General features: G+C 47.1%; 1 protein-coding gene across 1 annotated transcript in view; it reads right to left on the reverse strand.

Moving 5' to 3' along the window:
• FAM178B (family with sequence similarity 178 member B) overlaps positions 1-16,787 on the reverse strand; it is a 291,246-nt gene that overhangs the window by 264,035 nt on the left and 10,424 nt on the right. The window contains exon 4 of the mRNA XM_058194648.1: positions 16,726-16,787. This exon is cut by the window's right edge and continues 94 nt beyond it. Within this exon, the coding sequence (XP_058050631.1) occupies positions 16,726-16,787 (62 nt within the window). The remainder of the gene's footprint in view (positions 1-16,725) is intronic.

Here is a 16,787-nt window from a genome sequence, read left to right on the forward strand (position 1 = left end):
TATCAAGTCTTCTGACGCGAGGGTCACTCCAGTCGGCAGCTGTTGGTAATTGACCTCCCTCAGGCTCGCATGCTGTGGAGGAGGGGGAGGGGTCTAGTTGCTCCGTTTGCCTGGGCATGGAGCCAGAGCTGGGGGCTGGAGGCACTTCTTCTTCTTCAGTCTGTCTGGGCATGGAGCCAGGGCTGGGGGCTGGAGGTATTTCTTCTTCCGTGTTCGGAAGCAGATAAGCAGGCCCCGGCTGAGGTGAGATTGGATGAGACACAACACGCGCATGTCACATGTGCATGTTCACACATGTGCATGTTCATGCATACGCGCATGCATACATTCGCGCACCTTTCATTTTGGGCATGTGGGCACACGCAGTTTGCGCAGTGTCTAAAAGGTTCACCATCACTGGTGTAGGGTCTCCTGCTTGAATAGGGGGTTGAACTAGATCGGTTAACTGACCCATACAATGTAGTCCTGTGATTGTTTACCATCTTTTGGGGGGAACGTATTAACGTGCGTAAGATAGTGTATGAGAAGGAAGGTTTGGAAAGTAAAAGAAGGTAGAAGAGGGAAGAGTGTTAAAAAGGGTGGTGGTGACTGGGCAAGCCCGACTAATTGTATATAACTGTACATTGGATGAATTATTTGATATGATTGTAAAAATAAAACTTTTTATGAAAAAAAAAAAAAAAGATAGTGTATGAGAAAATCTTTAATTTTAAAGAGGCTGGACAGAATGAGCAAACAAACCTCCCTCCTACAGCGTGTGAGCAAGAAGCCAGCCACGAGCTAGAATTGCCAGCAGCAGACCAGGAGGACGGAAAGTCACAGTGGACCGATCCCCGCTTCCGGAGAATGGAGAGGCGACGTCAGCAAAAGGAAGGGAGGGGCAAGCCTGGATAAGTGCTGAGTCATGGAGCCACACCCCATGGCCTATATAAAGGATCTGCTTTTTGGCATTCCTTGAGTCAGGCAAAGTCTCATCTGGTTGCTGAAGTCACACCTTGGATTCCTGCCTGCCCTGAGAACTCTGACAGGAATTTGGCAAAGCTGCAGAGGCTTCATGGCCACGCTTGATACAGGCTTCCCCGACCCGGCCTGTTTTAGAGGGTCATTGAGGCCACTTGGAGGTTTATCTGTGTCACCTGAGTGGTGCAAATAGGTGTGCAATCTTCTTGGAACTGCTGAAAGAACTGTGTTGTTCACTGGAGATAGATGATGTCGTATCCCTCCCCCTCTGTTAAGAGAGGGCTGTTCAATTTTAACATAGATGGCCTCTTCGACTTGTCTTTCAAACCAGTAGTCGTCTTTCTACAAAATGTGGACTTTGCTATCTTCAAAAGAGTGGCCTTTGTCTTTTAAATGCAGATGGATTGCTAAATCTAGTCCAGATGGGTTTGGTCTCCTATGTTGTGCCATGCGTTTGTGAAGTGGCTGTTTTATTTCCCCAATCTGCATGTCTCGCTGCACTGTACTGCCATACCACAGTTTGTGTCTGGGTATTTTATCCTTGGAGTGAACAAGCTTCTGCCTTAGTGTATTCTTGGGTTTGAAGTGTGCCTATGTGTTGTGTTGGCTGCTTTTCCGGTATTCCTGCAATGTACGGAAGGACAACGTTCCTTCATTTATTGTTCTCTTCATTGTCTGTTATGGAGAAGCTCCTGTCGGGTCTTTTTTTGAAATTTGATGAAGGCCCACTTGCGATAGCCACAGGTTCTGAGGGCTTCCTTTGTTAAGGGTTGCTTCCTTTCTCATTTTGCTTTTAAGCTTCTATTCATTTTCTTCTTCTTTAAACACGGTTTTATCAATTGCGGACGTTAAGAATATTAAAATAAGAAAATGTAGAATTCGCACTTGCCCTGAAACACGAATGGTAGCCAACTGGAAGAAAGCATTCTCAAATAGCCTTTAAATTGTTGTCTTTAGAGCAAGGGTCACCAACCTTTTGGATCACAGGGACCACTACATTCATAATTTTAAATCCTGCAGACCACTAATATGATCTGCCTAATGACCGGCTGGGTGGCTAGGTGGTCATGTGACTGGGTGGGTGTGGCCAACTCAATGTCACTCACATCGAGGGGTGCCTCGCCAACCTCTACTCGCCAATAGGGCCCCAACAGGAAGCAGTTGTTGGAGCTAAGCAGCCACCACAAGAAAGAGTTGGCAAAACAGCTCAGTTCAAATTGGATCTGGCCGAGAAGGAGGCTCAGCAGAAGCACCTCACTGAGGACTAGGAGCATAGGCTTTCCAAGCAGAGGAAAGACCTGCGGTAATGGAAGGCCAGGTAGCGGCGCTTGGAGGCTCACTGGGCTGAGATGGTCAGCCAGTTCCAGGCCATGATGCAATCCCACCAGAACAAGGCCCTCCAGCTCTTTGCCACCAGCTGTACTTCCCTCCAGCCTTCGGCCAAAGCCCCACACCAGGAAGCTGAAGCAGACCCCAAGTTGGAATTTCTGCCCCCCCCCCGCCCCACACAAAAAGACCCCAAAGGGGGAGACTCTCTGCAGCAAGACAAACATTCATTGCACGTATCCGGCCCAGGGACCGTAGTTTGAGGACCCCTGATTGAGTGCAATATAAAAAATGCAAATACTTTTTCTGCAGACTACCAAAATTTTCTCCTGGACAACCAGTTTGCTTTAGAGCACCCAGTCTGCTGGGTTGATGGATGTGCAGAGGTCAAATCCTGTCCCATTGCTATAGGGAATTCAGAGACAAGTCGATCCTTCCAGGCAGAGGCCTCTCCATGCCAAGTTGGGGGGCTTTTCAACAGCCGAACGTCTCGTCCAGAGGACGCTGCTTCTGCTGTTCGCCCTGCCTTTTACATAAACCAGAACGCTTTCATTTTTCATCTCCGCGCCAGCTCAGTTGCAGCCCTTGGGGCAAACCGAGGTTTTGGATCCGGAGAGGCAGCAAGACAAGAGACTCGTCTAGGATCACTTGAAACCAAAGGACTTTTTGTTAGATAACGGGAGGTCATCTAAATTTAGGCCGGGTTAGGACGAGTCTCGGCTGTAGCTGTTTTGATCAGCTGGATCAAGACTTCCAGCTGCCAGAGGCCAAATCAATTCGAGAAGAGCCCAAAATGGAAATATTAGACGCAGGGCAGGGGAAAAAGAAAGGCTGAGGGCAGAGGACAGAGCTTAAATGGGTAACTGTAAGGGTCTCTCCTAAAGCTCTTTCTGACCCAGCTTCTGCATGGAATTAAACAAGGGATGGATTCAGAGGTATGGCCTTCTAATTCAAGCTTTTGTCCTATCCTTCTCGGTGGCGTTTACCCTGTGCTAATCAGTTAATAAGAAAGGGGGAAAACTGCAGATTTCTTGGGTCATTAGAGCTCTCTCAGCTTGGTTTTCTTGCAGCTATTTCATTACCAATCTAACCCCGACAGTTTGCAAACCCCGCTCCCTTTCTAGCACTGATGACGTTACCTATTTGGGTCATGAAACGTCTGCAAGAAAACCACCAAGCTCAGACAGCAACAAACACCCATTGTTTCAACCCTCGGCTACAAATATTCTCTTGCATTGGAATCACAGATAAAAGGCTGTCTTAGCTGGACTTTGGGCCAGACTCCAGTAGAAACCACAAAAACACGGCAGCTGAGTCTTCAAATCTGGTAGGATGGTTCCAGGCCCAAAAGCACTGCGGTCAATTATCCATTATTGAAGCTACAAGCTGCCTCCTCCAGAGGATGGCTTCCACATACCCCAAGCAGTGGAGATGTAGGAGAAGCGAAGGGTACCAGGAGGCAGCAGCCAGGTTGAAGGAGTTTGAGAGGGAGGAGGGATGGAGGAGGAATGAAAAATTGGCAAGGCCTCCGAGACACCCCCTTAAGGCCTTTTCCTCCCTGCTGAGCCTTACCTAACCAGCCATTGTCTCTTGCAGGCTGTTTGGGTTTATATCAGGGGTGAAATCCAGAAGGTTCTGAAGAACCGGTAGTGGAAATTTTGTGTAGTTTGGAGAACCGGCAAATACCACCTCTGGCTGGCCCCAAAATGGGGTGGGAATGGAGATTCTGCAGTATCCACCCTCCAGGAGTGGGGAGGGAATGGAGGATTTTGCAGTATCCTTCCTCTGGAGTGGGGAGGGAATGGGGATTTTGCAGTATCCTTCCCCCAGGAATGGGAAGGGAATGGGGATTTTGCAGTATCCTTCCACTGGAGTGGGGTGGGAATGGGGATTTTGCAGTATCCTTCCCCTGGAGTGGGGTGGGAATGGGGATTTTGCAGTATCCATCCCCCAGGAGTGGTAAGGGAATGGGGATTTTGCAGTATCCTTCCCCCAGGAGTGGGGAGGGAATGGGGATTTTGCAGTATCCATCCCCTAGGAGTGGGAAGGGAATGGGGATTTTGCAGTATCCTTCCCCCAGGAGTGGGGAGGGAATGGAGATTTTGCAGTATCCTTCCCCTGGAGTGGGGAGGGAATGGGGATTTTGCAGTATTCTTCTCCTGGAATGGGGAGGGAATGGAGATTTTGCAGTATCCTTCATCTACCACGCCCACCAAGCCACGCCCCACCAAGCCACACCATGCCCACCAAGCCACGCCCACTTAACCGGTAGTAAATTTGGATTTCACCACTGGTTTAAATGCTCGCTTTAAAGGGGTTATGACTATATTGAGAGAGCATCCAAGTGTGTCGCAGGCGTTACATTTATTTCCAGTCCTTCTCAGGAGCTTTGAATGCAGGCAATCCAGGGTGGACTGTGATAACGGTTTTGAAAAATATTAAAAATGCTTTTTTTTTCCTGAATAGAAGAGGGGAGAGGAGAGGAAAGGATGAAAGGGAAGACATAGCATAGGAAGATCCAGAAGCAAGAGGATGAGCTAGATCAGGGGTGTTAAACTCAAGGCCCAGAGGGTGGATCCAGCCCACCAAGTACTTAGATCTGGCCACGGGGCTGCCCTGGAAAAAGTGAAGGACCGGTCCACGGTGCCTCTGCTAGCAAAAACGGGGTTCGGGAGGGCCGCATGCAACCCTGCGGAGCTCTGTTTTCACTGGCAGAAGGTTGCAGGAGACCGTCGTAGCTGAAAACGGAGCTCGGGAGCCCATTTTCTCTGGCAGAGCGCATGGGCCACCACAGGCGCCCCTGACATAAGTGACGTCAAGCTGGCCACACACACCCCGCCCAAGGTCAAACACAACCCTGATGCGGCCCTCAATCAAATCGAGTTTGCCACCCCTGAGGTACTAGATAGTATCTGGTAAAACACTTTCTTCCTAGTAGATATCCAGGACCAGCCTAGGTGGCCCAGACTGTTCTGTGGCTTAAAATAACAAAATAACAGAGTTGGAAGGGGCCTTGGAGGTCTTCTAGTCCAGGGGTCTCCAACCTTGGCAACTTTAAGCCTGGCGGACTTCAACCCCCAGAACCCCCCAGCCAGCAAAGCTGGCTGGGGAATTCTGGGTGTTGAAGTCCACCAAGCTTAAAGTTGCCAAGGTTGGAGACTCCTGTTCTAGTCCAGCTCCCTGCCCAAGCAAGAGACCCTATACCAGCGGTTCTCAACCTGTGGGTCACGACCCCGTTGGGGGTCGAATGACGATTTGCCAGGGGTCGCCTAAGACCATCGGAAATATGGGAAGTATACTTGCGAGTCGAAGAATCGCTCTCCAATGGTTGACTCCACAAGCCAGCTGCAGGCTCTTCAAATCGCTAGCCGAATTCGGCTTCAGGCGCGATGAATTAAAAAAGAGAGAAATCTTTGCTCTGATGTCTCCCTCTCAAGCCAGCTGCAATCACTCCCAATCGCTAGCCTAACCTGGCTTCAGGCGCGATAAACTTAATAGGGGAGGAGTCTCCGCTTTAATGCCTCCGTCCTCAAGGCAATCGCAAGCAGTTCAGATCGCTTGCCAATGCGGCTTCAGGCGCCATAAATTCAAAATGAAAATAATTTTACGGTTGGGGTCACCACATCGTGGGGAATTGTATTAAAGGGGTTGCCACATCATGGGGAATTGTATTAAAGGGGTCGCAGCACTATAAAGGTTGAGAACCATTGCCCTATACCATTTCAGACAAACGGTTGTTCACTCCCTTCTTCAAAACCTCCACGTGTTGGAGCACCCACAACTTCTGGAGGCAAGTCGTTCCACTGATTAATTGTTCTAACTGTCAGGAAATTTCTCCCTGACTTCAAGAAAATCCTTAGCTGCAAGGAAATGCTCCAAACTACAGACCGATACATCTCATGTGTCAGCTCTCCCCCACATGAAGACTCCAGAAGGAAACAGATCAGTGGTTCTTGCTCCCAAGGACCCACGCAGATGTGCAAGCTGCAAACCTCCTTTGAAAAGAGAGTTGCAGATTCTCCAAACAAGAGTCCTTCCCTATCTCTAATTTATCATTCATGCAACAATGGAGGGTTTTTCCGTTGAAAGAGGTGAGGATGCAGAAACTGATCTAAGAGTCCGGCATACCACATAAAGGAGAGCTTGTGAGCAGTGGTGAAATCTGAACCGGTTTGCTACCGGTTTGCTAGCCACGCATGCGCACATGGGCAAAGCTCATCAAACACATGCTGCACGTGTATGCACACTACACACCAAAAAGAGGCTTTGTTCTGTCCCCCATCGCCTCCATCCGAGCGATGGCTTAATTAGCCGGCACTATCAGCTCTGGCAGCAAACTATGCACCCAGGAACTTCAGCCCTTAGTTAAGCAGTTGATTTTGCCTGCTAAGAAGAGGCACAGCAGCCCTCGCTGGTTTTATATCCTGTGGGGTGTGGTTCCATGACTCAGCACTTCCTAGACCTGCCCCACCTCTGCTTCTGTTGTTCCCTCCTCTCCTGCCTACGAAACCTAGGGTCCAGCCAGGCCTGATTGCCATCAGCTGGGTCTGGAGGCGTGGCCTGGGGGGGAAGAGTCAGGGGATGGAGGCCTTGTTTTCTCCTCCACCTGGCCTGCCTCTGGCTCCTGGAGCTGAGACAGGGAAGCTGGTGCTCCCGAGGTAAGTCCTGATGGCCCTTCCCCCTCACTTTCCAAGTCACTTTCTGGCAGGGGGCCCGACTTGGGGGGCGCAGACACAACAGGCTTGGGAAGGTAAGTAGAACAACAAGGCAGGGAAATCAGCTGTGGCGCGCGATCTTGGGAACCTTTTTTTTTTACCTTTTTAAAGCATTTTTTTACTACCGGTTCAGGCGAATAGGTAGTAAAAAAATGCTTTAAAAAGTATTTAAAAAGGCTCGGATGATCACAGCTGTGCCGCACAATCGTCCGAGCCTTTAAAAAAAACTTTTTAAAGCATTTTTAAGTACCGGTTCTCCAGGACCGGTAGTAAAAAAATGCTTAAATTTTTTTTAAAAAAGTTCCAAAGATCCGCTGAGTGATACGCAATCGTCAGAACTTTTTAAAAAACTTTTTGAAGCATTTTTAAGTTTAAATGCTTAAAAACTAAAAAAAAATTTTTTAAAGATCAGCTAAGCGACGCGCAATTGTCAGAACTCTTTTTTTCCTACTGGTTCGGACAAACCGGCCTGAACCAGTAGCATTTCACCCCTGCTTGTGACCTGTTGGCCAACTTGCCAGTTCCTTGTTCCAGAAGTTTGAGAGGGGAAAAACCAGAAGAAACTTCTGTTGTCCACTCTGAATTCCTCAAATACATTTCTGCCCTGTCTTTTTTTCCTCCACTAAGGCCATAAAAACTTGGTTTCGCTGACCAGCCGAGGGTGTGTTTTTCAGGCCACATCTTGGTTTTGTTGACGGTATTAGTTTCCTCTTGGCTCTTGTGTTGATATTTATTGCTTTGTGGGTGCTGTTTTAATCTTGTTTCTATTTCCTGTGGGCTGCCCAGAATCCCGTGTTTGAAATGGGCAGCCATACAAATTGGAAAAAATGAAAGTTAAAAAAAAGTCAATCTCCTGAGCGACCTCAAGATGGTTATGAATCAGCTCCAAAAGTATCCCAACAAACTTCCCAGTTACGGGAATAACTGAACTTGGGCTTTCCCAGCCAAAATCTAACGTATTTTCCATTTCATTAAAAATGAAACAAGCTCATATTTTTTTTTAAAAAAAGAAAAACCATCTCCATTTCTGCAGTCATACATTTCTTCGGTCTCCCAACAGACTAACAGAATGGGAAGGGTTCTCGGAGGTCTTCTAGTCCAACCCCCTGCTCAAGCAGGAGACCCTAAACCACTCCAGACAAGTGGCTGCTGAGTCTCTTCTTAAAAGCCTCAAGTGTTGGAGCATTCACAACTTCTGCAAGCAAGTTGTTCCGCTTATTGATTGTTCTCACTGTCAGGGAGTTTCTCCTTAGTTCTAAGTTTCTTCTCTCCTTGCTTAGTTTCCACCCATTGCTTCTCGTCCTGCCCTCATTTGCTTTGGAGAATAGCTTGACTCCCTCTTCTTTGGGGCAGCCCCTGAGAGATTGGAACACTGCTATCATGTCACCCCAAATTCTCCTTTTTCTTTGCCCCAAGTTTCTATTGTTATCTCTCCGACTGCACCAAAGTAATTTCGTCTACCACACCTTGATTCTGAGTCTGTCAAGATTTATAGAATAATAATCACAGAGCTGGAAGGGACCTTGAAGGTCTTCTAGTCCAACCCCCCCCCAAGCAGGAGACCCCAAACCATTTGAGACAAGTGGCTGCCCCGTCTCTTCTTAAAAGCCTCCAGTGTTGGAGCGCCCACGATTTCTGGTGGCAAGTTGTTCCACTGGTTAATTGTCCTCACGGTTAGGAAGTTTCTCCTTAATTCCAGGTTGCTTCTCTCCTTGATCAGTTTCCATCCATTGTTTCCTGTCTTGCCTTCTAGTGCTTTGGAAAATAAGTTGACCCCAACCCCCTTTTCTTTGTGGCATCCCCTTAGATATTATACTCTGCTCCACTGAGTTCCAGAATAACAGAATAATAGAATTGCTCCCTGCTCAAGCAGGAGACCCCATTCTGTTTCACACAAGTCGCTGTCCAGTCTCCTTTTAAAAGCCTCCAGCGATGAAGCACCCACAACTTTCGAAGGCAAACTGCTCCCCTGGTTGATTGTTCTGTCAGGAAATCCATCCACAGATTCTAGATTGTTTAGTTCTAGATTTCTCCATTCTACTCTGCTTGAGAAAGGTGTTATGGTCCGCCAGCAGCCTGTAGAGCTGGCAACGCAGTCAGACAGCGATGAGGATGAGGAAGAACATGGGCCAGTCCTGGAGGCTGGGGAAGGCCCGGATGAGGGCTCTGCGACAGAGGCAGAGGTGGGGCCAGGACCCTCGGAGAGTGATGTGCGGACTCCGGAGCCTCCAGAGACTGACAGTAGTGAGGCAAAGGAATAGGAGGAGCCTGTTCCTAATGCACGCATGGGAAGAGCTGCCAGAAGGCAAGAGCAGCTAAAGCAGAGGACAACTCGGGAGCAGGGCCAAGAGATGATTGGCCCCTCCCATAAGGCTTAAAAGACCAGCAATGATGTTTGGGCTCTTTGCTGGAAAACAATGTTGATAGCTTTGTCTTGCTGCATTTATTTCTTATCGGCATCTTCTGAACTTTTGTCAAGAAAGGCCTTTGGCAGTTTGCCCAATTAAACCAAGGTTGGTGATAAAACAGAGGAATTGTGTTGGGAAGGATTTGCTTTGATTTAGTTTGGACTATGCCGAGAATGAGTTAATTGTCAGCTGTTCTAATAAAGTTTGTTTTTAAACTGAGTTTCCTACTACCTACTTGGGCCTGGGTCACAACCAGAGGGACCCATCCCTCCCACTGTTATATAGCAGCGAGCGCCACTGCTTAAACAACCCGTGTGTGTACATCATCCTAAGAACCAGAACAGAAAAAACCCCAGGCATTTCAGCTGCTATTAATCCCCCACCTAATAAAGGACAGCCAACAGCGAGAGACACCTACATCCATCTCTGTGCATTTGTGACAGATGGAAGCCCAAGCAGAATGAGCAATGATATCCCAGTTCTCACAGTGCTTCAGAAAATAATCAGCATCTCAGATAACAGTGTTCGCGCCTGTCAGGACTTTCTAATTCCGAACATGAATTCGTCTTCCTTCCTTCCGTCTGCCGGAGAAGCGCCCGTTTTCTGAAAAGCGGGCTTATTAATATCAGAGGCTGGTACAAACCCAAGTTTCCCTCTTTTCTCCCTTGCCCCACTTGCTCGGATCCGAGCGACAAGGCCGGCTTATTGGCAGAATGGAAGGGCATCGAGCACCCGACTTGGCACGTTGGCGCCATTTATCACAGGAAGGCTGTGCACGACAGATAACCTACTTTTATTCTGCTAGCCTGCTAGAATATTCACAAGGCTGCCTGGTGGGCGCCGGCTTGTTCCCCTGCAAATCAGCGCCAGGCCAACACCAGAGGAGCGACAATGAAGTTGGAAGCTTCTTGTGACACACCGGCCCTGCGAGTCAAAGTCAGCCGCGTGTCGTGTACATCTCGAGGGACATTCGGGGGTTTATGTGGCTCCCAGCCAGGGGTGGGCTTCAAAAATTTTAGCAAGGGGTTCTCTGTCCGGTTGCTGGGTGAGCGTAGCACCACGGCGGGGGGTGGGGGTCATTTTTGCCTTCCCCAGGCTCCGGAGGCTTTCCTCAAGCCTCCAGGAGGGCAAAAATGCCCTCCCCGGGCTCTGGAGGCCCTCTGGAGGCCCGGTGCACCGGTTTTTCGCCCTCCCCGAGCCTCCACATGCATCCTGCACATCCAAAACAGGCTGTGGGGGGACTCCTTGGAGGGGAGGGGAGGGGTGGCCTGGGCCAGCCAGGAGTGGGATTTTGGGGGTTCTCCAAACTGCACAGAATCTTAGCTAGAGGTTCTCCCAAACCCTTGCAAACCCCTGGCAGTTCAACCCTTCTCCCAGCCCACAGCAAGGCACATTCAATTCGGCTGCAACGGGGCGAGTGTTGGGGAAAAAGCAGTTTTCTCCCACTTCTGATGTAGTCATTTGGGAATTGATGGAGTATAACGACACGTCTTTCTAACAGCCTCCCCCCTAATTCCATAAGCCTGTCTCAGGACATCTCTGACTTCAATGTCAGAAGATGTTGTGAAAAAGGTGGTTATATACCAGGAGAAAACATATAGTCCTAGTTGCGCTGTGTGTGTGTATGTGTATTAGATGGTGATGTTATTCTATTCCATATATACCACATTCTGACCGCTCACAATTGATCTGCAAGACCCTTGAAACCTTTTCACGTGGATAAGATTTAACTGAAGCTTTTGCATGCAAAATTGCATTGGGCGGGGAAAATTTGTGGGGTTAGGGAGGGGTCTTCTGTTAGTGTCCCCTTCTTGAAAGGAAGGAGGGATAGATATCAAATAAATGGATGGATGGATGGATAGATAGATAGATAGATAGATAGATAGATAGATAGATAGATAGATAGATAGATAGATAGAAAGAACTAACTTCTGACCAGTTCTGGAGAACCGGTAGCAGAAATTTTGAGTAGTTTGGAGAACCGGTAGTAAAAATTCTGACTGGCCCCAACCCCATCTATTTTCTGCCTCCTGAGTCCCAGCTGATCGGGAGGGAATGGGGATTTTGCAAAACCTTCCCCTGGATTGGGGAGGGAATGGAGATTTTACAGTATCCTTCCCCTGGAGCGGAATGGGAATGCAGGTTTTGCAGTAGCCTTCCTCTGGAGTGGGGAGGGAATGGAGATTTTACAGTATCCTTCCCCTGGAGCGGAATGGGAATGCAGATTTTGCAGTCTCCTCCTCCTGCCATGCCCACCAAACCACACCCACCAAGTCATGCCATGCCCACCAAGCCACACCCACAGAACCGGTAGTAAAATAATTTGAAACCCACCACTGGATAGATAGATAAAGATGATAGATAGATAGATATAGAGCTAGAGAGAAAGAGAGAGACACAGACAGACAGACAGATAACCTTAACCTCTTTTCAAGATGCTGGGAAACTTCTAGGTCAACCTAGCCCAGGGATCAAGAACAGAGGCCCAATATACACATAGAGGGTGACCAGTTGGGGATGGCTAAATTGCACCATCAAGGGATTTAAGAAGAGATCAAATTTATTGCTGACAATCACACCTTGTAAGCAAAAGCACAGAGAGAAACTCTACCCAGAAGAGGTAAACCGCCCCTGGAAAGAAGGCTACCTTTGTGGAATAAGGCTGAAATTGTTCCCCAGGTATTGCAAAAAAAAAATAAAATAAAAGAAATAAAATAAATAAAATAAAATAAAATAAGAAAATAAAATATAATAAAATATAATAAAATATAATAAAATAAAATAATAAAATAAAATAAAATAAATAAAATAAAATAAAATAAAATAATAAAAATAAAAGAAATAAAATAAAAAATAAAATAAAATACTAAAATATAAAAAATAAGAAAATAAAATAAAATAAATAAAACAAAATATAAAATATAATAAAATAAAATAAATAAAATAAAATAAGAAATAAAATAAAAAATAAAACAAAATAAAAAATAAAATACTAAAATATAAATAAATAAATAATAAAATAAAAAAATAAAATAAAATAAAATAAAATAAAATAAAATAAAATAAAATAAAATAAAATAAAATAAGGTTGCCCAGCCTTTTCTCCTTTCTTTGTGGGGTGTTCCAAATTGCGATGTCTGGTGCACCCGGCCCAGCGTTTCTCAACTTCAACACCTTTCCGATGGGTGGCCTCCGACACCCAGAACGGTTGGAAGCCCCCCCCCTCTTAAAAGATGCTGAGGCTGAGAAGCTCTGCCCTTAGACCCAAACCCGAGCTCCGGTTGTTTAATTCCTCTCCTGATCAAGAGCAAAAGGATGGGCCACGTTAGGAAACGGGAAATCGTCTTTCTCTGAACCCAGAATGCACCAACCGGCTTTCCCCCTTTCACATGTCATCAAAGGCGAATTAATCAGCGGGCCCCGCCAAACGCCGCCTTGGGATCCGGCCTTGGCTGCCACTCCAACGCAACAAAACCCGGCTCTGATTATTCCCCCTTCGTAAAGAGTCCACTGGCAGGGAGCATAAAGGGAGGGAGGGAGGGGGAAGCAAAGCAAAGCTGTTTTTCAACCAATTATCCAGATGCCTGCAGGTCTCCCCGTTCCAGCGACGGAGGAAGCCAACGAGCTGAGATGATTGGCAAGGTTCACCGCATTCAAGTCATTCACTGGAGGGAGTTAATTAACGCTTTGTGGAGAAGCTGGGAGCAAGGCCTGGTTCAGCAGAGATAACAGGTGGGAAGGACTCCGAGGGATAATTAACAAGAAGCCGAGCGGTTTCCGCAGACAAGGCTTTCAACCGAGAAGAGCCTCGGTCCACTCGATGCCATTGAGCTGCTTCTGAAGGTACTTCCGCCACTGGAACACTAAAGCTCAGGCATTTACAACAAAGAGCAGGGGTGTCAAATCAATGTCATTGATGACTGCAGCAGGGCTGTGGTTGACCTCGGGGCGGGGGGCGGGCGTGGCCAGATGGGCAGGCGTGGCCAGATGAGTGGGCGTGGCCAGTTTGACGCCAACTCCCGAAACTGACGGCCCGATGTTTCCTCTTCGCATTGGGTAGACCGGGCCGAAGCGATGTGGGACCGGCTTCTTACAATTTCCAGGATGGCCCTACAGGCTGGATCTGACCACATCGCAGGATACATTCAACCCACAGGCCTTGAGTTTGACACCCCACTGATGTAGAACATAGAATGATGGCTGGAAGGGACTTTAGAGGTCTTCTAACAGATTAACAGAGTTGGAAGGGATGACTTTGTAGATCACCTAATCCAGGGGTCTGCAAACATGGCTCTTTTAAGACTTGGGGACTTCAACTCCTGGAGTTCCTCAGCCAGCTTTGCTGAGAGTCCACAACTCTCCACAAGTCTTAAAAGAGCCAAGTTTGCAGACCCCTGGACTAGTCCAATTCTTTGCTCATGGGAGTCTACGACCATTTGTCATGGCCAAATTGTCACGGCCAACTGACCACGGCTTACATGCCACACCCAACTGGCCAACTCACTGCAGGACAGCTTGCCATGGGACTATCGCCGCAGGACAACTTGTTGCAGGACAAGAGTGGAAAGAAAAGGTGGAACAGAATCACTAGGAGGGACAGAATGCAGAAGGAGGGACAGAATGAAATGGGAATGGCAAAGATTAAAATATTTTTTTATTTATTTTAAATAATTAAATAGAACTCTTAGATTGTCCCATAATTGAGTTGTCCCACGGCCAATGAGGCATGGCAGCTTGTCCTGCAGAAAATTGGCCATGGTGAGTTGGCCATGGTGAGTTGGCTGCAGCACTTTGGCTGTGGCGAATTGTCCCATTCCTCTTGCTCAAGGCAGAAGTCCATATCCCAATACTGGTCAATTGGTTGTCCAACCTTTTCTTAAAAACCTGCAGCAACAACTCCGGGAAGCAAACTATTCCACTGATTGTTCTCATTATCAGAAAACTTCTCTTGCGGTTGAACTTCTCTTTAACAAAATTTCCACCCATTATTCCTTGTCCTGCCCCTCAGAAAGGTGCTTTGGAAAACAGGTCAACCCTCTCTTCTATGTGATAGCCCCTCAAGTACTGGAACAGGGGTCTTCAACCTTGGCAACTTTTAAACCTGGTGGACTTGAACTGCCAGAATTCCCCAGCCAGCAAAGGAATTGAAGTCCACTAGGCTTAAAGTTGCCAAGGTTGCAGACCACTGAACTAGAAGACAGTTATCAAGTCCCCACTAAATTCTTCTTTTTTGTTAAACTGTGTTGTGGTCCGCCAGCAGCCTGCGGAGCTGGCAACGGAGTCGGACAGAAATGAGGTTGATGAGGGCTCTGCGTCGGAGGCTGAGGTGGGGCCAGGGCCATCTGGGAGTGATGTGTGGACTCCAGAGCCTCCAGAGGCTGACAGTAGTGAGGCAGAGGAACAGGAGGAGCCTGTTCCTAATGCACGCATGAGAAGAGCTGCCAGAAGACAGGAGCAGCTGAAGCAAAAAGGACGACTCGGGAGTAGGGCCAAGAGATGATTGGCTCCTCCCATAAGGCTTAAAAGACCAGCAACGGCATTTGGGCTCTTTGCCGGAAAACAACGTTGATAGCTTTGTCTTGCTGCATTTATTTCTTATCGGCGTCTTCTGAACTTTTGCCAAGAAAGGCCTTTGGCAGTTTGCCTAATTTAACCAAGGTTGGTGATAAGACTTAGGAATTGTGTTGGGAAGAATTTGCTTTGATTTAGTTTGGACTACGCTGAGAATGAGTTAATTCTCAGCTCTTCTAATAAAGTGTGTTTGTTTTTAAACTGACTGAGTTGGGTCACAACAAACTAGACATTCCTAATTCTAGATCTAAACATTGCCAAAAAGGCATTAAGGGTTGTAAACCTAATCTTGCATAGCTTCTTCTCCAGTAATATTAAACTGCTAACCAGAGCATACAAAACCTTTGCTAGACCAATTCTTGAATACAGCTCGTCTGTCTGGAACCCGTACTACATATCGGACATTAATACAATTGAACGTGTCCAGAAATATTTCACAAGAAGAGTCCTCCACTCCTCTGCTTGCAACAAAATACCTTGTTGGGCTTAGAAAATTTAGAACTGCGCCACCTTCGGTATGACCTAAGCATAGCTCATAAAATCATCTGCTACAATGTCCTACCTGTCACTGACTACTTCAGCTTCAACTACAACAATAAACGAGTACTCAATAGATACAAACTGAAGGTAAATGGCTCCAAACTCGATTGCAGAAAATACAACTTCAGCAACAGAGTGGTCAATGCCTGGAATGCACTACCTGACTCTGTAGTTTCTTCCCAAAAACTTTAACCTAAGACTGGCTATTGTTGACCTCACCCCATTCCTAAGAGGTCTGTAAGGGGCGTGCATAAGAGCACCAGTGTGCCTACCGTCCCTGTCCTAATGTTCCCTTTAATTGTATAGATGAGATAATATCTAAAATCCAAGCAGATGGGAGAAGAGGGTTGGTTAGAAGCTTCCAAGTAAAGGCTCCCTGTATTAGTTTGAGATTTTTAAAAACAATACACTAAAATTGGAATAGGTGGGATTTGGGGTACACATTTCTGCAAATGCAGCCTTCTTCCTTTTTGCAGTTTTTCCAAGAGTAACCCAGTTTTCTCTGAACGTGTATTTTGTTTTCATGAATACAGGCAGAAAAGCTTTTCCCCAGTGCCTTTTTTTTCCCTCCGGAAGTCAAACCGCACTGCAAAGTTTGCAGAAACCAGAATTTTGAAAGGCACAAAATGGGGATTGGTTCATGCATTAGTTCCAAGATACGATAAGAAGTTTGCCTTCGAAGGGGAACAGATTTCTCTAGCGTACGTCTAGGTCAGGGGTCTGCAAATTTGGCTCCTTTAAGATTTGGGGACTTCAACTCCCAGAGTTCCTCAGCCAGCTGGTTGAGGAACTCTGGGAGTTGAAGTCCACAAGTCTTAAAAGAGCCAAGTTTGCAGACCCCTGGTCTAGTGCTTAAAATGCTGGATTAGAAGCCAGGAGACCACGGGTTACAGTTGTACCTTAGGAATGGAAGCCAACTAATGACTTTGAGTCAGTCATCCTTGGTCAACCCTAGGAAGAAGAAATATCCATTGCCCCTCATGCATAGTCACTTCTAATGGTGCTTTCTGCTGATTTCATTTTTTGGAAATGTATTTTTTCAACTAGGGCAGGGGTCTGCAAACTTGGCTCCTTTAAGATTTGGGGACTTCAACTCCCAGAGTTCCTCAGCCAGCAAAGCTTAAGTCTTAAGGGAGCCAAGTTTGCAGACCCCTGGTCTAGGTCGACTCGCCCTTTTTGCCACCTACTTCTCTGGGGAAACTCACCTGCAGAGCAACCTTTCCAAATGGTTCTGGGGCTTCAGCCCAGCGGTGTCAAGAACGAAAGC

Source organism: Ahaetulla prasina, chromosome 9 (assembly GCF_028640845.1).
Source record: "Ahaetulla prasina isolate Xishuangbanna chromosome 9, ASM2864084v1, whole genome shotgun sequence".
Classification (NCBI taxonomy): domain Eukaryota; kingdom Metazoa; phylum Chordata; class Lepidosauria; order Squamata; family Colubridae; genus Ahaetulla; species Ahaetulla prasina.